This window comes from Dipodomys merriami, unplaced genomic scaffold (genome assembly GCF_024711535.1).
Source record: "Dipodomys merriami isolate MVZ:Mamm:240054 unplaced genomic scaffold, mDipMer1.0.p SCAF_70, whole genome shotgun sequence".
Taxonomy (NCBI): Eukaryota; Metazoa; Chordata; class Mammalia; order Rodentia; family Heteromyidae; genus Dipodomys; species Dipodomys merriami.
This window is the reverse complement of record NW_027206291.1, coordinates 4551216-4574523: the sequence shown is the minus strand read 5'-3', so window position 1 is coordinate 4574523 and position 23308 is coordinate 4551216. Positions and strand designations below refer to the sequence as shown.

The window sequence follows — 23308 nt, the reverse complement described above, 5'->3', positions numbered from 1 at the left end:
CATATAGTACTCTAATGACAATTCTTTTCACTAAGGGTGAAGCTAGTTTCCACTTGTTCTATCAGATTGCCTATTCTTTTAATGATAGCAGTGTCACACACCATGAAAGCAAATGCAGTTCCTGACCAGAGTTGACAAATGCCCATTTTTGTTTTATTTTAAAAATCAATTCTAGTTCCAGAGGATGCTGGGACTAATATATAGATGTATATGCAAATATCCTCCAATGGGGCGGAGCCAGAGCCGACTGCTCTCCCAGAAATCAAAGCGAAGGGCCGGCGTAACCCCGGGAAACTTGTTGAATGTGGAAAGATGGCGGCGCCGGAGGCGGGGCGCTACGGTGAATGTGGACCACGGCCTCCTGCGAGGCTGGGCGCTCGGATCAGCCAGGTGCGTGAGGGGCTGCAGGAATCCCGAAAGGGATCGGACGGCCCCCGGACGGCGCCCGCGGCCGCTCGGAGCGTCGCCGGGTGTGGTGGGCTTGTGGGCGGGGCCTGTGGGGTCAGAGGGCGGGACTGGGAGCAAAGGGTGCTGGGAACCCGGCGCGGAGAGCGCGAGGGGTGGGGCCTGGGTCGGGAACTCCGGGTGCATCCGGCTGCTGGCGGGGGTCCGGTAAGTCCGGGGCGGGGCCTGCGGCTCGTGGTCGGCCTAGGCGGGGCCTACCAGAACGCAGGGCGCGGGGGGCGGAGTCTCTGGGCTCGGGGCGGTGTCTGGTTTGTCCGGCTCTGAGCATCCCCCCCGCAGGACCCTCTCCTCGTGCTGTCCCCATCCTTGACCCCCTGGATCGCCATGGTCACCCTCTACCTATCCCTCAGTCAGCAGAGATTGTGGGAACCTAAATAAGTCACGCCTCAGGTTTTTTTTACTCCACAAGGGATGAGGCCCAGAGCAGCCCCCCATTTCCTGCCCCACTCTCCAGCCTCTGGGCCTTTCCACTGGCTGTTCCCTCAGTCTCCACACTCCCCTCGATCAGGGTTTCCTCCACTGGAAGTCACGTTGACCCCTCTGTGTTAAAACTGCAGCCCCGAGTCGGGAGCCGGTGGCTCATGCCTGTCATCCTAGCTACCCAGGAGGCTGAGATCTGAGGATCGCCGTTCAAAGCGAGCAGGAAAGTTCGTGAGACTCTTTATCTCCAATAAACCACTCAGAAAACCGGAAGTAGCACTGAGGCTCACGTGGTAGAGTGCTCGCCTTGAGCTGAAGAGCTGAGGGACAGTGCCCAGGCTCAAGAGTTCAAGCCCCACGACGGACAAATTAAAAGCAAAAAACAAACAAACAAAACAAAACTGCAGCCCCACTTGGTGCTGTGGCTCACACCTGTAATCCTAGCTATTCAGGAGGCTGAGATCAGAGACTCGAAGTTCAAAGCCAGCTTAAGCACGAAAATCCATGATACTCTTATCTCCAATTAACAATCAAAAAAGCCAGAAGTGGAGCTGTGGCCCACGTGGCAAGTGGGAGAACACTAGTTTTTTGTTTTTTGGTTTTTTTTTTTGTCGGTCGTGGGACTTGAACGTGCGCCCTTCTGCTCAAGGCGAGCGCTCTACCGCTTGAGCCACAGTGCCACTTTTGGTTTTCCAGTGGCTTATTAAGGACTTTCCTTCCCAGGCTGACTTTGAATGGTGATCCTCAGATCTCAGCCTCCTGAGTGTGCTAGGTGTGAGCCACTGGTGCCCAACTGAACACTAGCCTTAAACAAAAAAAAAGTTCTGGGAGCTGAGCACTTAGTGGTTCACACCTGTGATCTTAGCTACTAAGGAGGGTGAGATCTGAGGATTGCTGTTTGAAGCCAGCTGGGGCAGGAAAGTTGTTAGACTGGTATCTTCAATAAACTACCAAAAATTGATCTGTGGCTCAAGTGGTAGTGTGCTAGCCTTGAAAAGAAGCTCAGGGACAGTGACTTAGCCTTGAGTTCAAGCCTTAGGAGCAGGAAAAAAACCAACAACCCAAAAACCCTGTAGCTCCAGGCTCTGTACTTGCTTGACAGCCCAGCTACTTGGGAGGCAAAGAAAATGGATCTCTTGATTATAGGAGTTTGGGGGCAACTTGGGTGACATAGTGAGACCTTTTTTCCAAAAAACATCCTCACAACCCAAGCATGGTGACCAGAGCAAAAAAGCTAAGGGACAGGGCCCAGTCCTTGAGTTCAAGCCTTGACTGGCAACAACCTTAAAAAACAACAACAAAGGACTGGGGCATGGTAATGTAGTGGGATGCTTTTCTAACAAGTGTAAGGCTCTGAGTTCAAAAGCTCAGAGCTGCAGTTCTCCCCTTCAGGCTGGTGCTAATGGGGTGGGGAGGATGGCTTTCCTGTTCCTGAGCCACACCCTCCTCCCAACAGGATCCAGGGACTGTGCTTGGTGCTGTGGGCATGATGGATCTGGCCTACGTCTGCGAATGGGAGAAATGGCCCAAGAGTACCTACTGCCCATCTGTGCCCCTGGCCTGCGCCTGGTCCTGCCGCAACCTCATTGCCTTCACCACAGACCTCCGCAACGATGACCAGGGTATGTCCCCCGCTCCTCAGCTGCTGGACTCACCACCCAGCCTGGGTCTAGATCTGGGGAAGTGGCCTGTACTGCCTGCCCCCCCTCCAGGGTACAGAGGGCCAGTGCACTCCCTTGCTAGATACATGGCACTTGGGAGGATAGCTCTTTGCAGGTGGACAGGGCCGCCGTGGGAGGTCAAGCAAAAGCTGGAACACCTGTGCCCCAGTTTCCAGAGCAAAAGAGTCCTGGTGGCTTTCCCAAAAGCCCTTGAGGTGTATGGTGGCTGTGCCCAGCTTGCTATTGTCCTGCTAATGTGCACTCATTACCGAGAATTGGAGAAGCACAGAAAATCAGGGCAATGAAGAGCTATGACCCAGTGTGGAGAGACACCCACTCTGCTTGTCAGGATCATTCTCTTCCAGTCCAACTTCTATGTCTCTTTCTCTCCTGTGTGTGTGTGTGTGTGCGCGTGCACACGTGTGTGTGCGTGCACATGCGTACACACACGTGCACACATGCGTGAGTGTGCATGCATGTGCACACGTGTGTGTGCACGTGTGTACCAGTACTGGAATGGTGCTGGAGTGAGAACTCAGGACCAGAGTATCATCTTTTAGTTTTTCACTCACAGCTAAGTTACTGCTTGAACCACAGCTCCACTTCCAGCTTTTTGCTGGTTACTTGGCGATTAGAGTCTCACAGACTTTCCTGCCTGGGCTGGCTACTGAACCTCAGTCCTCAGATCTCAGCCTCCTGAATAGCAAGGATTACAGGTGTGAGCCACTAGCGCCCGGCTTCTGTCAGTTTTTAAACCGTGGTTGCAGCCACCCTGGTGGCACAGCTCCCATGCTTGCCACGGCCTGGGACCTCCCTGGATCCTCTGTTGAGGTCCTTGTGGCCCCTGTGGCTCCATCACTGTGAGGAGGCTGTGTGCCAGCCCCGGCTGACCAGGCCTGTCCCCTGCAGACCTAGCCCGCATGATCCACATCCTGGACACAGAGCACCCGTGGGACGTGCACTCCATCAGCTCGGAGCACAGCGAGGTCATTACCTGCCTTGAATGGGACCAGTCAGGTGAGGGGCCAGGGTCTCCCTCACCCAGTGCCCTTGACTCCAAATCCCAGATCAGACCGCACTGCCTTTCCCTGTCCGGCCAGAGCTGGGACTGGCACCTTGGTCTGTGAGCATAGTCACTGTGTGTTCCAGCTGCCACGTGACACTGCTGTGTTCACCGTTCCTCAGTGTTTCATGCCCTCCACCCCCGAAATGCTCCCAAAATGACCGCTCCCCAGGACTGGCCCTTCCCAGACTTTTCACATTCTGTGAACAGATACCCCCACTCCTTGGTGGGAGGTTTGTGACTCCCCCGCTCTGTCCCCACAGGCTCCCGCCTCCTGTCAGCTGATGCTGATGGGCAGATCAAGTGCTGGAGCATGGCGGACCACCTGGCCAATAGCTGGGAGAGCTCAGTGGGAAGCCTCGTGGAGGGGGACCCCATCGTGGCCCTGTCCTGGCTGCACAATGGTGTGAAGCTGGCCCTGCATGTGGAAAAGGTGAGTGTCCCACCTGAGTGAGTGGGTGAGGTGGGCAGGATGCTGACCCCACATAGCCCCCTGGCAGTCTGTGTGTGCATGTAGGTGAAAACTTACTATGTAGGGCTGTTTGATGCACGAGGCTGTCATTGATGATACTCTTGGTCATAGAGCCATCTCTGCTGTTCTAGCATCTGGGCTGGGCTGTGGCACACACCAATTTGTCCATTCAGAGGCAGGATGGTGGGCTTCCCTGGGTGGGTAGCATTGGGGTGTCTAATTTAGGGCCCAGCTCTTGGTACAGAGGTAGCAGGGGTAAGATGGTGAACTGGTGCATGGCATAGACAGGCAAATGCAGAGGGACAAGAGCCTGCCTGGGCGGGCAGGCAGGAGAATGGGTAGATGTGAGTGCCAAGAGCACCTGGGCACAATGGGCTCTCAGAAGCTCAGCCACCCTGATTCTGCTCAGGGACAAGTACAAAGGTGTGTCCTGCACTTCTCTGGCCTTGTACGTTCATGCCTCAAGTGGGCATGAGGCAAGAATTCCCAGATTGAGCCAGGTGTCAGTACCTCATGCCTGTAATCCCAGCTACTTGGGAGGCTGAGATCTGAAGATTGTGGCTCGAAGCCAGCCTGGCTAGAAAAGTTCTTGAGACTCTTATCTCCAACAAACCAGCAAAAAGCTGGAATTGGAGTTGTAGCTCAAGTGGTAGAGTGTCAGCATTGGAAAAAGCTAAGGGAGACGAGTTCAAGCTGTAGGAGTCCAAGTCCTGTACCAGCGTGTGTATGTGTGTGTGTGTGTGTGTGTGTGTGTGTCTGTCTGTCTGTGTGTGTGTGTGTGTCTGTGTATTATACATTCATGTAAACTGCCAGAAAACAACACGAGGCTAGAGCTAAGGGAGACGAGTTCAAGCTGTAGGAGTCCAAGTCCTGTACCAGCGGTGTGTGTGTGTGTGTGTAAGGCTGTGTATTATACATTCATGTAAACTGCCAGAAAGCAACACGAGGCTAGAGCTCCCATCATGCCTCAACTGCCAGGGAGGGGCAGGTGAGGACATGAGGGTCTCAGGCTGGGGTAGGCGGCTCTGTAGAGATGGTTCCAGTTTCCACAATAGCATATTTAGAAAACTGAGACCCTAAAAAAAGGTGGATTTTAGCTGAGTACTGATGACCCATGTTGGAACGGTGGCTCCAGTGGTACAAAGCCAGTCTTTTTTTTTTTGGGTCCGGTCCTGGGGCCTGAACTCTGGGCCTGGGCACTGTCCCTCAGCTCTTCAACTCAAGGCTAGCACTCTACCACTTGAGCCACAGTGCCACTTCCGGCTTTTTTCTTTTTTGCTTATATGGTGGTGAGGAATTGAACCCAGGGCCTCAGGCATGCAAGGCAAGCGCTCTACCACTGAGCCACCTTCCCAGCCAGAGAGCCAGTTTTGAGCAGTGCTCAGGCCCTGAGTTCAAGCCCCAGATCTGGCACCAAAAACAAACAAACACCCCAGAAGAGTAAGAAGAGTAAGTAGGGCTGTATCTGGTGCTTCACAGTACCTCCAGGAGTCTGCAAAGTCCCCAGTCCTGACCTGTTCTTGCAAATGACATGTTAGTACCTACAGCTAAGCCTACCTATGTACCTACTGTATGCCGCCTGTCTCCTCCTGGCCACTGAGGCAGAGGCACAGGTTTCGCACTAAGGACCTGGAAACTACCAAGGTCCAGGAAAAGTTCTTAGTCTGATGCATGTATGCAGATCCATTCAATCCCTGCCATGGGTGGTGTAAATGCCACTGTTCCCATCTTCCAAAAGAGGAGACTGTGGGTCAGAGAGGCCCCCATCCCAGTTCTCCTGGGGTTCACCTGTGCCCCGATCTCTGCTTCACACTTGCTGCCCCGGCCCCCTCATTCCTGCCTGCTGTTTTGTGCGGGTACAGCCCTGGGTGCCGGAAGCACACCCTGAAAGTGTTCCCTTGCTCCCCTCTCTATGCAGTCAGGTGCCTCCAGCTTTGGGGAGAAGTTCTCCCGGGTCAAGTTCTCGCCGTCACTCACCCTGTTTGGCGGCAAGCCCATGGAGGGCTGGATTGCGGTCACCGTCAGTGGCCTGGTCACCGTGTCCCTGCTCAAGCCCAGCGGGCAGGTGCTCACGTCCACCGAGAGCCTGTGTAGGCTGCGAGGCCGCGTGGCCCTGGCCGACATCGCCTTCACAGGTGGCGGCAACATCGTGGTGGCCACCGCGGACGGCAGCAGCACGTCGCCCGTGCAGTTCTACAAAGTGTGCGTGAGCGTGGTGAGCGAGAAGTGCCGCATCGACACGGAGATCCTGCCCTCGCTCTTCATGCGCTGCACCACCGACGTCAACCGCAAGGACAAGTTCCCTGCCATCACCCACCTCAAGTTCCTGGCCCGTGACATGTCGGAGCAGGTGAGCCACGGAAGCCGGTGCAGGCCTGACACTCTGCTTCTGGGATCCACAGGCCCCCTGGACTTCCATGGGATCTCCTCCCCCTTGTCCCAGCCCCTGTAGGCTCCCCGTCCTCCAGGAGCAACGCCACGTCTCACAGTCTCTCCACCTCCACCACCTGCCTCCTTCCTAAGAGTTGCCAGGATGATCCCAGTTCAGGATCCTTAGTTGGATCGCATCCTTTTTTTTTTTTTTTTTTTTCTTCTTTTGGTTGGTTGGTTGTGGGACTTGAACTCTGGGCCTGGGCACCGTCCTTCAGCTCTTCAGCTCAAGGCTAGCGCTCTACCACTTGAGCCACAGTGCCACTTCTGGCTCTTTCTGTATATATGGTACTGAGGAATCAAACCCTGGGCTTCATGCATGCTAGGCAAGCACTCTACCACTGAGCCACCTTCCCAGCCCCAATTACATCCTTTAAAAAAAAAATTAATTATTATTGTTTTGTGCCAGTACTAGGGCTTGAAGTCAGGGCCTGGCTTCTATCCCTTAACTTTTCTTTATTCAAGGCTGGAACTCTACTACTTGAGCTATACCTTCATTTTTTGCTTTTTGGTGGTTTATTAGAGATAAGGGTCTCATAGACTTTTCCCAGCCAGCCTGGCTTTGACCTGTGATCTTCATATCTCAGCCTCCTGAGAAGCTAGGATGACAGGTGTGAGCCACGAGCACCTGGCTTGATTGTATCTTTAGGGTCTGCTCTGCCGTGTGAAGTGACATAGCCACAGGTCCTGGGATCCGGACAGGCCTGTCTTTGGGGCTGATCCTCACTACCTGCCAGTGAACTCTCCTGGGATCTGGTTGCTCTCATGAATCAGCTCAAAGTTCCTGCCATGGGCTGGGAATGTGGATCAGTGGTAGAGTGCTTGCCTAGCATGCATGAAGCCCTGGGTTCCATTCCTTAGTAACACATACACAGAAAAAGCCAGAAGTGAGTGGCACTGTGGCTCAAGTACTAGCCTTGAGTGCTAATCTTGAACAAAAGAAGCTCAGGGACAGTGTTTAAGCCCTGATTTCAAGCCCCAGGACCGGCAACCAAACAAAAACAACAAAACAAACAACAAAAACCAGGAAAGGTGAAAGCATGGCTCAGGTGTTAGAGCTCCTTGAGCAAGCAGAGCCCACGCCCTGAGTTCAAGTCCCAGTACTGCACAAAACAAAACTAACAGAAAAACCTGAAAAAATACTGACTGGGCAGGTGGCTCAGTGGTAGAGTGCTTGCCTCGCATGCATGAGGCCCTGGGTTCGATTCCTCAGCACCACATAAGCAGAAAAAGCTGGAAGTGGCACTGTGGCTCAAGTGGTAGAGTTGGCCTTGAGCTGAAGAGCTGAGGGACAGCGCCCAGGCAGAGAGTTTAAGCCCCACAACGGACCAAAAAAAAAAAAAAAAAAAACCCAAAAACACAAAACAGGAAGGTCCTGTCATATTTCCTTTCCATGCTCCCCACCAGGCAGAGACCCACGCTGACGTCCACTGTCCCATGCAGCCTTTATCACTGGACCTGGGTGGGCTGGTGCAGAGCAGGCTGGCTGCCCTGCGCTGGGGGGGGGGGGGGGGGATCTGCATGGCACATGCAGGGCTGAGCTATTGTGAGAACCCAGGGCTCAGGACCGATGGGGATGGCCTGGGCCTGGTCTTCACTGCGCCGCCCTCCAGGTGCTTCTGTGTGCGTCCAGCCAGACAAGCAGCCTGGTAGAGTGCTGGTCCCTGCGGAAGGAGGGGCTCCCCGTGAACAACATCTTCCAGCAGATCTCTCCTGTGGGTAAGGGTCTGGGGGCAAGAGTGTCCCTTGGGTGAGTTGTTTCTTATGAGTGGATGAGTTTCTATGGGTGGGTGGGTCTCCCTTGGAGCCACAGGGGCCACTACCTTCCTTCAGAGGGGGGGTTGGTTGTGGGGATGAACACAGGGCCTTGGGAATGTTAGGTCAATGTCCTGCCACTAGCTGCCCCCTGCCCTGGGCACTGACTTTGGTATGCATCTCTCTCTCTCTCTCTCTCTCTCTCTCTCTCTCTCTCTCTCTCTCTCTCTCTCTCTTTTTGGTCAGTTGTGGGGCTTGAACTCAGGGCCTGAGCACTGTCCCTAAGCTCTTCTGCTCAAGGCCAGCACGCTACCACTTGAGCCACATTGCCGCTTGGTATGCATCTGAACTGTTCCTCCTCTTTAAGTTCTGAGGAGACTTGTCGTCCTGTCCTACCTCAGGAAAAGCGCCATTGCTTACCCCAATCACCCAGCCAGCTGACAGCAAGGAGCTAGCCGAATGGTTGGTGCAAAGGTCCTGGGGCAGGAGAGCAGTGGGCAGAAGCAGGGCACGTGGGTGACAGGGAAGATCAGAGCCCCCAGCCACAGTGAGGTACTTTTTCCTAAAAGTCGTGGCATCTTGAAACTGTGGTTGGAGAGGAAGCTGAGGCCCAGAGGGATTCACTGGCTTTTGCCAAGCAAGGACCCCCCCTCCCACTCCCAATCTCTCCTTTAGCCCTTCCTCTGATCAACCCTCCCAGGACCCCCAGAGCTGACACCTTCCCTGGCACACATCCTGGGAGAGCCATTGGCTTACAGGCCAGCTGGAGCTGCAGCTAGCTCCTGCCGGCCAGCCGGCTGCCTGCTGAGATGTTTTGCAGCAGATGAAAGCCAGCCTGGCCTTCTGCTGATTAACGCTAATGGGCCCTTGAGTGGCCGGGTATTGAGGAGCAGGAATCGGAAGCCACTAATGAAGCTGTGTCAAGAGGCCCCTCATGACTCTGCGGCCTGTGCTGCACTGCGGGGGTGGGGGGTGGGGGGTTACGTAAATGGCCCGTTGTGGCTGCCAGAGTGATTCAGTGCCTAGCTGGTCACGGCCGCCCTCCCACAGCGCATTGTGAGTCACCAGGCCTAGCTCGCTCACTGACGCCACCTGCCTCAGGGCCACCAAACCCTGCCCCCAGGCAGTTGCCTCTGTTCTGTGCCGGTGGGAACGTTGGCTCCTGCGGGCCACCCAGCAGGCAGACGCCACCCCACAGCCTCATTTTCTGGAGGGGAAGGGGGGGTGACAACCCTGTCATCCAGAAGCCTGGATGCCAGCTGTGTGGGTCCTTGTCCCTGCTGGCCTGCTCGCTGCTGGGGTCTGTTCCCGAGAGAGACTGACGTCCACAGGGCACACCGCCGCCCACAGCCTCCCACGCCGAGGTCTCAGCTACAGGGCACATTTTTGTTTGGGGCATTTGGGGGTGAGGTGGGCCCAGGGACCCCACATGCCAGGCAGGCACGGTGTACAGATCCTGACAGCTCTTTGAGGTCTAACCCACATCCCACTCTGCCTGCCGGGCCCCTGCTCTCTTTCAGCCTCAGGATATCACTCTAGGGACCTCTTTGCCCTCTGACCAGGTACAGGTTCCTGGGCTGACTGTCCCTCATGGGCCTGCATCACACCAGGGGTTTGGGCGTCCGCATGGCCAAGTCAGACCAGCACAGGCTTGTTGGTAGATAGGCTTCCGTCTAAGACTCTAGGCCAGAAACAAAACCTACTTGAGCTGGCGGAGGGCAAGCAGCCTTGACGTCTGTGTGTGGCCAATCAGGAGGGCACGTCCATCAGTTCCCATTCTCCTGCTTTGCATAAAATTGCAGGACTGAATCCCATTGGCCCACCCCTGTACCCATTTGGTGGGCCTAGATCACTCTGATTGGCCAGGCCAGGATCCTCTTCCTGGGTCAGGGAAGGGAACATGGGGCACTGGGCACTATTACCACCTTTCAGTTTGACCTTGTTGTCTCTCCATTTCTCCTTCTCCAACGGTCCAGTCGGTGACAAGCAGCCCATGATTCTCAAATGGCGTATCCTGTCAGCCACCAATGACCTGGACCGAGTGTCAGCTGTGGCACTGCCCAAGCTGCCCATCTCACTCACCAACACTGACCTCAAGGTGGCCAGCGACACCCAGTTCTACCCTGGCCTCGGTATGCTGAGCTCAGAAACAGCTATCCCTACCCTGGGTGGGTCTGCTTACCAGGAGGTACGCTCTGAGGGCCATGGGACCCTGGCCTGGCCTTGAGTCAACTCTGGTGAGGAAGCTGTCCTCATTGGAGGTATCCAGGGACCTGTGAGCCCGCTGACCAGAGGCTGCATTCCTTAGTATATAAAGAGCTGTTGCAGCTTAGTAAGGCAGCGGTTGGGAATGTGAGTCAAAATCCCTTTCTGGACAAGCAGCATGCAGTGATCACAGTGTGGATCTAAATGTCCAAGCCCCACGTGCATGGTGGGCTTCCAGGACTGAGACTCAAGTTTGCTCAACTGTAAAGTGGAAGTGTATTTGTGACTCAGCCCTCTCTTCTCCAGAGCTTGCTTGCTTTTTTTTTTTTTTCTGTTGACTGAAAAGGACACTTGTCAAAGTCTTGCACGAGGCTGGGGGCCTTTATCTGTAGCCCCCAGAGGGCCCACCTGCTAAAGTGACAGCAGAGCCCAGCATGGCGGTTAGCCAGTCATTTAGCTTTCGGGGGACAAATGGGAGGGTTGGTGGCTGCTGACAGTGGTATGCATGGTGCCAGATGGCTTGCCCTAGGGTTCTAGGAGCTGCTAGCCCTCAGGTAGTGCAGCTTCTTCTGACCTGTGGTCTTGCCCTGCCATGGTGAGGTTCTTGGATCTGGACCAGGGGCTCCCAGGGCCCCTCCAGTGGATCTTCTCCCCACCTGTCCCCTGGAAGTGCCTGTCAGCCCAGACCAAGCTGGCTGGAGCCAGAAGCCCCCTGGTTCTCAGGGTCCTGTCAGTAAGGGGCGTGGGGAGGACAGCTGCTCTTCCCCATGGAGGAGGCTGCCCTCGCCCAGGGTCCCGAGCCATTCAAGCCCTGACCCCAGGCCTGTGTCTCCCAGGGCTGGCGCTGGCGTTCCACGATGGCAGTGTGCACATCGTGCACCGGCTGTCCCTGCAGACCATGGCCGTGTTCTACAGCTCTGCAGCCCCGCGCTCCTTGGATGAGCCCGCCATCAAGCGCCCGCGCACTACAGGCCCCGCTGTCCACTTCAAGGCCATGCAGCTGTCCTGGACCTCCCTGGCCCTCGTGGGCATCGACAACCACGGAAAGGTGAGTGCCAGCCAGCGTGGCAGAGCCGACTGCAGGTGGGGTTCTTGTGGGAGGGAGGGCACCGTGAGCCCCTGCCTGCCCCATCCGCGGGGATCGACCTCCAGCCTGCCCTCCAGCTGAGGCAGACCCCTCGCATGTCACGGAGGCCATAGTGTCACCTGATGCAGAGTGCAGTTAGGGCAAAGGACAAGCAGCGTGTGTGTGCATGTACCACGTGTGCCACGCACGTGAGTGCTACAGGAAAGAGCTCCCCCCGACCCCCTCCCACGCAGCCCACATCTGCTCCCCATACATGTGGCCTACCTGTGGGATGGCCCAGCCCTGGAGAGCTCCGAGCTCTGTCTGCGGAGGTCTCCGCAGACACCTTGGCCCTCCTGATGGCTTTGTGCCAGCACCATCACCAGGCCTCTAGAGCTGCGAGTTCTTTATTTATCCTTGGCCTTGAACTCAGAGCCTTGCACTCTCTCTCCTGGCTTTTCATTCAAGGCTGGTCCTCGACCACTTGAGCTATACCTCTACAAGCTGGACCAATGGCTCACACCTATAATCTTAGCTACTTGGGAGGCTGAAATCTGAGGATCACAGCCAGGACAGGAAAGTCTGTGAGATTCTTAGCTCCAATGAATCACCAAAAATCTGGAAGGGGTAGAGTATTGGTATTGGTTTGGTGGTTGTGGGGTTTGAACTTAGGGCCCTGCCCTTGCTTGTCCAAGTCCTCTTCTGCTTGATCCACTCGAATGGTTTTGAGAAGCCAACTGTGCCCCTGGATGCTCAGTGCTGTCCATGGCCCTGCCCCTCCAATTGTGGGCTGGCGGGCCTAGAGGGCCGTGGGCAAGGGTGGGGGTGCACCCTCCTGCCCACACCCCCACCTCACCCCCCTGCCTCCCACAGCTTAGTATGCTGCGTATCTCACCATCCCTGGGCCACCCTCTGGAGGCCAAGCTGGCCCTGCAACACCTGCTCTTCCTGCTGGAGTACTGCATGGTGACCGGCTATGACTGGTGGGACATCCTGCTGCACGTGCAGCCCGGCATGGTGCAGAGCCTGGTGGAGAAGCTGCATGAGGAGTACATGCGCCAGAAGCCCGCCCTGCAGCAGGTGAGCTCTGCCCGGGGTACAGGCGTCATGGGGATCCATCCCCTCCCTGCTCACAGGGAGCTCCTTGGCAACAGACCAGCCATGAGGACCAATGGGTCCCCAACCAGTTGCAGGTTTCAAACCTGGCATGGGTGAATCTTCTATGGGGGCAGTCCTGGGGTCCTGAGTGTGAGATTCTGGGTTCTAGACCCAGCAATACAATGAAAAATGGTTCTCAGCTGGACCCCAGTGGCTCGTGCCTGTAATTCTAGCTACTCAGGAAGCTGAGATGTAAGGATCGTGGCTGGAGGCCAGCCCAGGCTCTTATCTCTAGTTCACCATCAGAAAACCAGAAGTGGAGCTGTGGCTCAAAGTGGTAGAGCACTAGCCTTGAGCTGAAGAGCTCAGGGACAGCACCCAAACCCTGAGTTCAAGCCTCACCACTCACAAAAAAAAAAAAAAAAAAGCTGAGGGACAGAGCCTAGGCCTTGAGTTCAAGTCCCAGCACCAGCACCAAGAAACAAAACAAAGCAATGGTTCTCAGGAGGGGCTTGAGGGACAGCAGCCCTGTGTGTGGCAGGCTCAGAGCCGGCAGGATTGCCACTGGTGATGGCTGACACCTGCTACTTACAGCCTCAACTGTGTGAACCCCAAAGTGTCTTGACTGCCTTTCCAACCGGACTGGGTTTCCTCCCTCAGTAATGTGGACACTTGGAGACCCATTCCTTGCATGGGACTCCCTGCAGCTTCCGGTCTGCTCGCCAGGCATCACTGAGTGCCACCGCAGGTAGACTCTCAGGCTGAGCCCCCGCACCCCACCCCAGCAACCAGGTCCTTCCCCGTTCATCTAGTTGTAAGGAGAGAGGTCCCGTGGTGGTCCAGGCCCCAGGTGGGTGTCCCCAGGCAGCCTGGCTGCTCACTCACTGTCCTGCCCACCCCTCCCCCCCAGGTCCTCTCCACGCGCATCCTGGCCATGAAGGCCTCGCTGTGCAAGCTGTCACCGTGCACGGTGACCCGCGTGTGTGACTACCACACAAAGCTCTTCCTCATGGCCATCAGCTCCACACTCAAGTCCCTGCTGCGCCCCCACTTCCTCAACACGCCCGACAAGAGCCCCGGTGACCGGCTGGCCGAGATCTGCGCCAAGATCACCGATGTGGGTGGGTGACCCTTGGCCACTTCCGGCTCCCTTCCATTCCTGGCTGTAAAGGGATTAGGGTCCATGGTGGAAAGTTTTTTTTACCAAAGCCAGCTCACAGAAACCAGCCTGCTCAGAAGTGCTGCTGAACCTCACTCCTCCTGCTTGGGGAGCAGTGCTGGGGCTTCAGCTTAGGGCCTTGTGCTTGCTAGGCAGACACTCTTAACAACTGAGTCACACACACCCAGCCCTTTTGTGCTTTAGTTATGTTTCAGATAGGGTCTCAGGCTTCCCCAGGGCTGGCCTCTGACCTTAGTTCCCAGGTCAGTGCTGCCATACCCAGCTTGTTCATCCTGCTAGGCTTTTGCTAACATCCTGCCTGGGCTCACCTCAAACCACCCAAGCCTGGCTTACAAGTGTGAGCCACCATACCAGGTGTGTCACTTTTCCCTTTTAAAAATGTATATTTCTGGGCTGGGAAGATAGCTCAGTGGTAGAGCGCTTGCCTTGCATGCATGAGGCCCTGGGTTGGATTCCTCAGCACCACATAAGCAAAAAAGGAAAAAGCCAGAAGTGGCGCTGTGGCTCAAGTGGTAGAGTGCTAGCCTTGAGCTGAAGAGCTGAGGGACAGTGCCCAGGCCCAGAGTTCAGGCCCCACAACCAGACCAAAAAAAAAAAAAAAGTATATTTCTAAGCTGGGTGCTGGTGGCTCATACCTATAATCCTAGCTACTCAGGAGGCTGAGATCTGAGGATCATGGTTCAAAGCTAGCCCAAGCAAGAAAGTCTATGGGACTCATCCCCAATAAACTGCCAATAAGCTGGAAATAGAGCTGTGTCTCAAGTGATAGAATGCTAACCTTGGGCAAACGAAGCTCAAGGACACTTTCCAAGCCTTAAATTCTAGCTCTAGTACTAGTAACAAAAAATTAAATATAGGCCGGGTGCTGGTGGCTCACGCCTGTAATCCTAGCTACTCAGGAGGCTAAGATCTGAGGATCTCGGTTCAAAGCCAGCCCGGTCAGGAGAGACCGTGAGACTCCTATCTCCAATAAACCACCAGAAAACCGGAAGTGGCTCTGTAGCTCAAGTGGTAGAGCGCTCGCCTTGAGCTGAAGAGCTGAGGGACAGCGCTCAGGCCCAGAGTTCAGGCCCCACGACCGACAAAAAAAAATAAAAAAAAATAAAAAATATATATATATATATACTTTATTTATTTATTTTATATTTATATTTCTTGGACTGGAGGTGCCGTTCAGGTGGAGCATTTTTTCACCTCATTCATGAGACCTGAAAAGGGCACCTGGGCTGCTCTCTCCAGACCCTCCTCTTCCCCACACTGACACCTACATCACACCTCTGCATCCAGGCTTTTTCTGTGAGTTTGGCATTTCCAGACTCCATCCTACCAGTTGCAGGTGACTTAGTCACACAGAGGCTCACTTCACCTCATGTAGCAAAAATAAAGTTTCCCTACTGTTCCTTACAAAGCGTTCATGGCACCTTTTCACAGCCGTCTACTAGTCCCTCTTCACAGGGCAGTGTGGTTTATACTTCCCCACTGCTGGACATGCAGATGGATAAATAGCTGATCACCTCTCACAGCCCGCAGGCCCTCTAGCCAGGAGCCGGGTGCTTTGTGATTTTTATTTTATTTTTTTGGTGGTACTAGGATTAGAACCCAGGGGACCTTGCAAATTTAGGCAGGGATTATACCACTAAATTATAGCCCCAGCCTTTAGTTTGAGGAGACAGTCTTACTAGTTGGCTCAAGCTGGCCTCAAACACTCCATCCTTCTACCTCAGCCTCCCAAGCCCTGGAATTACAGGTGTGTACCACCATACCACATCGCTTGTGAATGATTATTTCAGTAGGCTCATTCTGTGATCCACCTGAGAGGTATCTGCTGTGGGTCTGACAGGTACTGGGGGACAGGGTGCTTACAACTAATGCAGGAGGTGGAGGTGGAGATCCTCCCACACAGAGCTCACCCTTAAGGCAGGACCTGTGGTCCCCAGAGGAGTAGAGTCTTCACACACAGAGTCCCTGCAGCAGCCTGGAGGCCAGAAAGGCCAAAAGAAGGACCCTGGGCCCATACAAGGTGGGCACTGGCCCTCTTCATAAAGCCTCAATCAGCCATGCCACCACTGGCAGATTGGAGCACAGCAGGGGTCAGCTGGGTCAGTCTACGTGTACATTGTACACGTCACTCTCACAAGGGCCTGGGTACCCCTGACCGCCCCACACTTGTCTCCTTGCAGACATCGACAAGGTCATGATTAACCTCAAGACAGAGGAGTTTGTGCTGGACATGAACACGCTCCAGGCATTGCAGCAGCTCCTGCAGTGGGTGGGCGACTTTGTGCTCTACCTGCTGGCCAGCCTGCCCAACCAGGTGTGTAGTCCAGCCCCCCTCTGCCTCCCCCTCCACCCCTCCTCCTGCCCTCCCCTCCACAAAGCCCTGCCCACGGTCCCTGATCCCTCTTTACCTCCTGATCTCACTTTTATTCTCCAAGGACACTTCCTGTTTGCCCTCTTCCCAGCCCCAACCAGTTTTGTTTGTCTTGTGCCAGCCTTGGGGCTTGAACTCAGGGCCTGGGCTGTCCCTTAGCATTTTTTGTTCAAAACTGGCACTCTAAAGCCAGGTACCAGTGGCTCACGCCAGTAATCATAGCTACTGAGGAGGCTGAGATCTGAGGATCGCAGTTCAAAGCCAGCCAGAGCAGGAGAGTCAGTGAGACTCATCTCCAGTGAAATCACCAGAAAACTGGAAGTGGCGCTGTGGAACTGGCACTTCACTACTTGAGCTACAGCTCCACTTCCAGCTTTTTGATGGCGAATTGGAAATAAGAGTCTTACAGACTTTCCTGCCCAGGGTTGGCTTCAAACCTGATCCTCAGGCCTCAGCCTTCTGAGTAGGTGGGATTACAGGCGTGAGCCACCAGCGCCCGGCTCATTCCTAACCTTATCCCTGAGGTTTGAGAACACAGGACAGGGCAGGCTGCCTCTTTGCCACCATCCCTCCCCTCCTCAGCCCCCGGGTGCACATGTCCATTTGGCTAGGGGCTGTGTGTCCCTCCAGCTCCCTTAGTCAGGACACAGAGGCCCCTCCCAGCCTCTGGGGGGCTTGAGGCTATGGGGTCACTTCCCCTCAGCCTCACAAGTCCCAGCGAGCGCCTGCCGGCACTGTTCTGGGTTGTCCTTTAGCCAGGTCCCCTGGTATTGTGGACGTCAGGGCCAGGTCATTCCCCGAGCTCCAGGTACTGGAGCTTGTTCATGGAAGTCTGCTCCGTGGCAGAGCCAGGGCCGTACGTGGCTGGTTCTCACACTGAATGTCCCTGTCCTCAGGGCTCCCCGCTGCGACCAGGCCACAGCTTCCTGCGCGACGGCACCTCACTGGGCATGCTGCGAGAACTGATGGTTGTGATCCGCATCTGGGGCCTGCTGAAGCCCAGCTGTCTGCCCGTGTACACGGCCACCTCAGATACCCAGGATAGCATGTCCCTGCTCTTCCGCCTGCTCACCAAACTGTGGATTTGCTGTGAGACTCCTCTTTCTTCCCCTCTCCCCACCAGAATATAAGTCCTGGATGTCTCCCTACCAAAGCAGAAGCCCTGCCATTAGAAACAGTTCTGTCTTGGCTCTTGCCATGTCCCCAGCACCCAGCACAGATCCTGGCAGTATGGACGGTTGTTGACCATCAGCATCACAGGTGTCTGAGGTTACCGGGTGAAGCATGTCTGGGCAGCCAGGCTGTATTTCTTGCATCTCTGTGTCCATTCAGGGCACTGCATTCAACAGAGGATATCAGCTGAGTGGTGGCCAGGTTCCTGTTTCACAGAGGAAATGCTAGGACCATGGAGAAGGACCTTCCCAGTGTCCCAACCGGGGCAAGGCCGAGCCATACTGAACAGAGCCCTGAAGCCCCATTGAACCTTGGTCCTCCAGATCTCAGTTGCTGTATTCTAGGCAGGCTGCTGAGCATGGCGTTCCCCCATTCTCTTTCCTACAGGCCGTGACGAGGGTCCAGCCAGTGAGCCTGACGAGGCACTGGTGGACGAATGCTGCTTACTGCCCAGCCAGCTGCTCGTGCCCAGCTTGGACTGGCTGCCCGCCAGCGACAGCCTGGTTAGCCGCCTGCAGCCCAAGCAACCTCTTCGTCTGTTCTTTGGCCGGGCACCCCCACTTCCTGGCAGTGCCACCACCCTGCAGCTGGACGGCCTGGCCAGGTATGGGCTGCCCCTACCCACCTTTGCCTGGGCTCTCTCTGGGAAACGTCTTCCCTCCCTGCCCACTCCCACGCCTGCCTCCAGTCCTTGGCATGGCCTAACAGTATGTGGAGAAGGTTCCTCCACGATAGGTCATCTTCCCCAGGACCCCTGTGTGCAGGGTCTGCTCCCAGGTTCTTAGGGCATCCAGGGCTTCCAGCCCCTTCAGGGCTAAGCAAGCCTGGAAGCAAGTCTTACCTCCAATGCAGACGATCTGAGCCGCGGCATTGGGAGAAAGGAGCTGCGAGCTGGAGGCTCACACCCATCATCCTAGCCACTCAGGAGGCCGAGATCAGAGGATCCAGAGGTGAAGCCAGACAGGGCAGCAAAGTCTGTGAGACTGCCTCGAGTGAGCCAGCAAAAAGCTGGAACTGGAGGCATGGCTTGAGTGGCAGAGCACCGGCTGTGACAAGGCTGTGAGTTCAAGCCTCAGAACTGGCAAGAAAAAGAAAATTCCACTGCTCCTGGTGGGCTTTGAAGCCTTCCAGCCTGTGGTTTACACATATGTGATTTTCCCTCATTTTATTTATTTGGAAGTACTGGGGATAGACTTTGGGCTTGAACTGTTAGGCAAGTGCTACCGGCTGAGCTGCTCCCCACCCTCGTGTGTGTGTGTGTGTGTGTGTGTGTGTGTGTGTGTGTGTGTGTGTGTGTGTGTGTGTGTGTGTGTGTGTGTGTGTGTGTGTGTGTGTGTGTGTGTGACCAGCTGAGCTGCACCCCACCCTCGTGTGTGTGTGTGTGGTGTGTGTGTGTAGTGTGTGTGGTGTGTGTGTGTGTGTGTGACCGGCTAAGCTGTACCCTACCCTCGTGTGTGTGTGTGGTGTGTGGTGTATGTGTGTGGTGTGGTGTGTGTGTGTGTGTGTGGTGTGTGTGTGTGTGTGTGTGTGGTGTGTGTGTGGTGTGTGTGTGTGACTGGCTGAGCTGTATCCTACCCTCGTGTGTGTGTGTGGTGTGGTGTGTGTGTAGTGTGTGTGTGGTGTGTGTGTAGTGTGTGTGTGTGGTGTGTGTGTAGTGTGTGTGTGTGGTGTGTGTGTGTGTGGTGTGTGTGTGGTGTGTGTGTGTGGTGTGTGTGTGTGGTGTATGTGTATGTGTGTGTGTGGTGTGTGTGTGTGTGTGACCGGCTGAGCTGTACCCCATCCTCGTGTGTGTGTGTGTGTGTGTGGTGTGTGTGTGTGTGTGGTGTGTGGTATGTGTGGTATGTGTGTATGTGTGGTGTGTGTGTGTGTGTACACACACATGTGCCAGTACTGGGGCTTGAACTCACTGCCTCATGCTTTTGCTAACCTTCCCCTCTCATGGTTGGCACTCTACTTGAAGCCAAACCTCTGCTCCAGTCCAGCATTTTACTGGTTAATTGGAGATGAGGCTGGAGATGGGTTTTTCTTTTTTTTTTTCTTTTTGGCCAGGCTTGGCTTCAAACCTTAACCCTCTACATCTCAGCCTCCTGGGTGTCTAGGATTACAGACATGAGCCTCAGGCACCCAGATTGGTTTTTGTTTGTTTTTATTTGTTTTTGTGTGTGCCGGTCCTGGGGCTTGAACTCAGAGCCTGTGTGCTATCCTTGAGCTTTTTTTGCTCAAGGTTAGCACTCTACCGCTTGAGCCATAGCTCCACTTACAGCTTTTTGGTGGTTAATTGGAGATAAGAGTCCCACAGGAGCCGGGAGCCGGTGGCTCACGCCTGTAATCCTTGCTACTCAGGAGGCTGAGATCAGAGGATTGCAGTTCAAAGCCAGCCCAGGCAGGAAAGTCCCAGAGACTCTTATCTCCAATTAACCACTTGAAAATGGAAGTGAAGCTGTGGCTCAAGTGGTAGAGTGCTGGTGTTGAGCTGAAGAGCGCAGGGACAGCACCCAAGCCCAGAGTTCAAGCCCTATGACCAACCCTGAGCTTCTTTTTGCTCAAGGCTAGCACTCTATCACTTGGGCCACAGCGCCACTTCCAGCTTTTTCTGTTTATGTGGTACTGAGGAATCGAACACAGGGATGCAGGTTGTGGAGCTTGAACTCAGGGCCTGGGTGCTGTCCCTGAACTCAAGGCTAGTGCTCTACCTCTTTAAGCCACAGTGCCATTTCTGGTTTTCTGATAGTTAATTGGAAATAAGAGTCTCACAGCCTGGGAATGTGGCTTAGTGGTAGAGTGCTTACCTAACATGCATGAAGCCCTGTGTTCCATTCCTCAGTACCACATAAACAGAAAAAGCTGGAAGTGGCGCTGTGGCTCATGTGGTAGAGTGCTAGCCTTGAGCAAAAAGAAGCTCAGGGACTTTTCTGCCTGCACTGGCTTTGAACAGTGATCCTCAGATCTCAGCCTCAGCTAGGATTACAGGTGTGAGCCACCAATGCCTGGCTCTGTGGACGCCTTTACCATGTTGCTCCGCTGGGTGTGTGGAGGGAGACCACAGCAGCTCCTATCTCTAATGCCCTCTCCTCTCGTCCCAGGGCACCTGGCCAGCCCAAGATTGACCACCTGCGGAGGCTGCACCTGGGTGCCTACCCCACAGAGGAATGCAAGGCCTGTACCAGGTGAGAGAGCACCGTTTAGATACTCGGCTGCTGAGATGAAGCCTGGAGCTCTGCAGGGGTCCGGGCACCTCGGGGGAGGGGGAGCTGCATGTCCTGCTCCATCCCCCTGAGAACCCAGGAACCCAGTGTGGCAATGAATTGATGGCCGAGCCACCTTGGCTGCCACAAAGCAGGCTCCAACACCACATGAGTTAGCATGGCCAAGCAAGCGAGGGATCACTCAGCTGGTCTCTCCTGCACAGAGTATGGAGGGATGTCCTGGGTGTAGGGAGCTGTTTTCTCACAGCAGGGGAACGGCATGTGCAAAGTCCATAGGTGGGTGGAGCAGGCTAGAGGAATCCGGTCTAACCCCCTGGCTCCCCCAGGTGCGGCTGCGTCACCATGCTCAATTCTCCCAACGAGACGACAGCTGTGAAGCAGTGGGAACAGCGGTGGATAAAGAACTGCCTGTGTGGGGGACTGTGGCGGAGGGTACCCCTAAGCTACTCCTGAAACCAGAACACTGTCTGCACTGGGAATAGAGTTGCCAGGCCTGGGATGCCGTCCCTCACCCCGATGGAGGTCACACCTGGCGCCCTGCTGCTGTCCTCATGGCTAGGTGGCCTGGCGGTCACTGTCAGCGCCTCCGTCACTGGCCAAGGCCAGAGAGACTCAGTAAAGCTCTTGGCTGGGCACAGCTCAGCCCTGAAATGCAGCATCTTCTCTGTCTCAGCTGGAGCCCAGACGCCCCCTCAGGTCACTAGCAGGTGTCCTGGTACTGGAGCTCTAGCAAGGAGCATCCAGGTTGGCTCCAAGTAGTGTCCTTTTTAAATGTTTCAGGGAGGGTTGGGGTGGGGGGGCACTGGGAATGTGGCTTCATGGTAGAGTGCTGGCCTAGCATGCATGAAGCCCTGGGCTTGATTCCTCAGTACCACATATCCAGAAAAAGCCCAAGAGGCACTGTGGCTCCAGTGGTAGAGTGCTAGCCTTGAGCAAAAGCAGCTCGGGGAAAGTTTCTGGTTATCCAGGAACTGAGATCTCATGCCTGTAATCCTTGCTACTCAGAAGGCTGAGATGTGAGGATTATGGTCTGAAGCTAGCTCAGGTGGGACAGTTCATGAGACTCTTACCTCCAACGAACCAGCAAAAAGTAGGAAGTGGAGCTGTGGCTTAGGTGATAGATCCTTGAGCAAAAAAAGCCAAGTAAGAGCACAAGGCCCTGAGTTCAGTACTCAGTACCTGCCCACATACACATATGCACACACCAAAAAACACATGTGAAATGCTCCTGCTGTGGAAGATGCCATTTGGGCTTCCTGCCTTGGTCTCCCTCTGCTGCCCAAGGGAGCGGGACAGAATAAATAAATGTGCCTTAGGCCTTTGTTGTCCCTGTGGTTCTGTGTGGCCTTTGGTCGTAGCACTGTGCCCTAGAGGGCCCACATTGATGGAGCACTGAGTTAGATGCCAGGGGCAGGGAGCCCGTGTGGGCAGAGGATGGGGATGGCAGGTGAGGGCCCTGGCCTCTCTCTGCCTTGCATCCATCTCTCCAGCCCCCATCACACCGCAGTGGGGGGCTCTGGGTTTCTGGGCTCAGCTGGCGCAAGCCGGCAGGGGTTCTGTCTTCACACAGCTACCAGGCACTCGGTGATGATGTCTGCAAAGCCAGCCTGCCAGTCCCCTGCTGGCCTGTGTGGTCCATGGTAATTACTCCAGCTTTGGATCTGGAGGCTGAGGGTCAGCACCCTGTGGAGGAGGAGTACAGGACACAGGTGTCCCGCAGGGGTGCGGGACCTGCCACCTGCGTGTGGTCTAAGCCGGCCTTGTCTGCAGTGGGAGAGGGCCCTCAGGATGGCGGAGCCTACCACATGGCAGGATCGGGTAGACGAGCCCTCTGAGGGGCCAAGGAGGAGTGGGACCTGGGCAGCTCAGTGCTTGACCTGACCTCACGCCCATGCTGAGGCTCGACGGCTCCTCCAGTGACACAGACCTGGCCTCCCTCCCACTCTGATGTTGGTGTCTAGGGCCCAGATCTCCACATTTGGGGTGTTTCGTTTTCTTTTTTGTCTGTGTGTGCCCATCCTGGGATTTGAACTCAGGGCCTGGGAGCTGTCCCTGAGCTTTTTTGCTCAAGGCTAGCAATCTACAACTTGAACCACAGCTCCACTTCTGGCTTTATGCTGGTTCATTGGAGGTAAGGGTCTCACAGAATTGGGATCCAGTATGTTTTTTTTTTTTTTTTTTTTTTTGGGTCTGGTCGTGGGGCCTGAACTCTGGGCCTGGGCGCTGTCCCTCAGCTCTTCAGCTCAAGGCTAGCGCTCTACCGCTTGAGCCACAGCGCCACTCCAGCTTTTTTCTTTTTGCTTATGTGGTGCTGAGGAATCGAACCCAGGGCCTCAGGCATGCAAGGCAAGTGCTCTACCACTGAGCCACCTTCCCAGGCCGGGATCCAAGAGGACATGGGAACTGCTCTAGGGATTTTTCTGTCCTTGTTCCCACCCTGAGCAGTACCTGATCCTGAAGTCAGCAGCAGGGCACACCTACCATGTATCACCTGACTGGGTTCTCAGGTACAGATCCCTATTGTAGGCAGGGCAGGAGGTTACTAGCTTCCTCTCACCTCCTCCTCCTAAGGCTCTCCTCTCCAGCCCTCTGTACTCCTCTTGACTGCATCATGAGGCTGAAGATGCCCAGAGAGCCTTCGAGCTGGCTGCTGGTCCTCCCTCCATGGGAAGTAACCCCTTCTACCACTATGCTGGCCCTGGGGTACAACCTGTCCAGAAGAAGCAAGAATCCTATTCCCAGG

General features: G+C 55.2%; 1 protein-coding gene across 3 annotated transcripts; it reads left to right on the top strand.

Annotated features, from left to right (window-relative positions):
• The first annotated feature begins 216 nt into the window (after nucleotides 1-216).
• Med16 (mediator complex subunit 16) lies at nucleotides 217-21883 on the top strand. 3 transcript variants are annotated; one of them, XM_070007879.1, is made up of 16 exons: nucleotides 217-390; nucleotides 2342-2507; nucleotides 3456-3563; nucleotides 3873-4042; nucleotides 6000-6431; nucleotides 8125-8230; nucleotides 10243-10398; nucleotides 11308-11519; nucleotides 12411-12617; nucleotides 13546-13756; nucleotides 15996-16129; nucleotides 17083-17275; nucleotides 17747-17963; nucleotides 18212-18309; nucleotides 20443-20526; nucleotides 20892-21028. In XM_070007879.1, exons 1-16 carry the CDS (start codon nucleotides 313-315, stop codon nucleotides 20939-20941), a joined length of 2622 nt encoding a protein of 873 aa, XP_069863980.1. In that variant the 5' UTR covers nucleotides 217-312; the 3' UTR covers nucleotides 20942-21028. The 3 variants fall into 3 exon arrangements, with proteins under 3 accessions (XP_069863980.1, XP_069863981.1, XP_069863982.1); XM_070007881.1 differs by lacking the exon at nucleotides 217-390 and adding an exon at nucleotides 567-612; XM_070007880.1 differs by lacking the exon at nucleotides 18212-18309 and having other exon boundaries at nucleotides 20892-21883.
• The last annotated feature ends 1425 nt before the right edge of the window (nucleotides 21884-23308 follow it).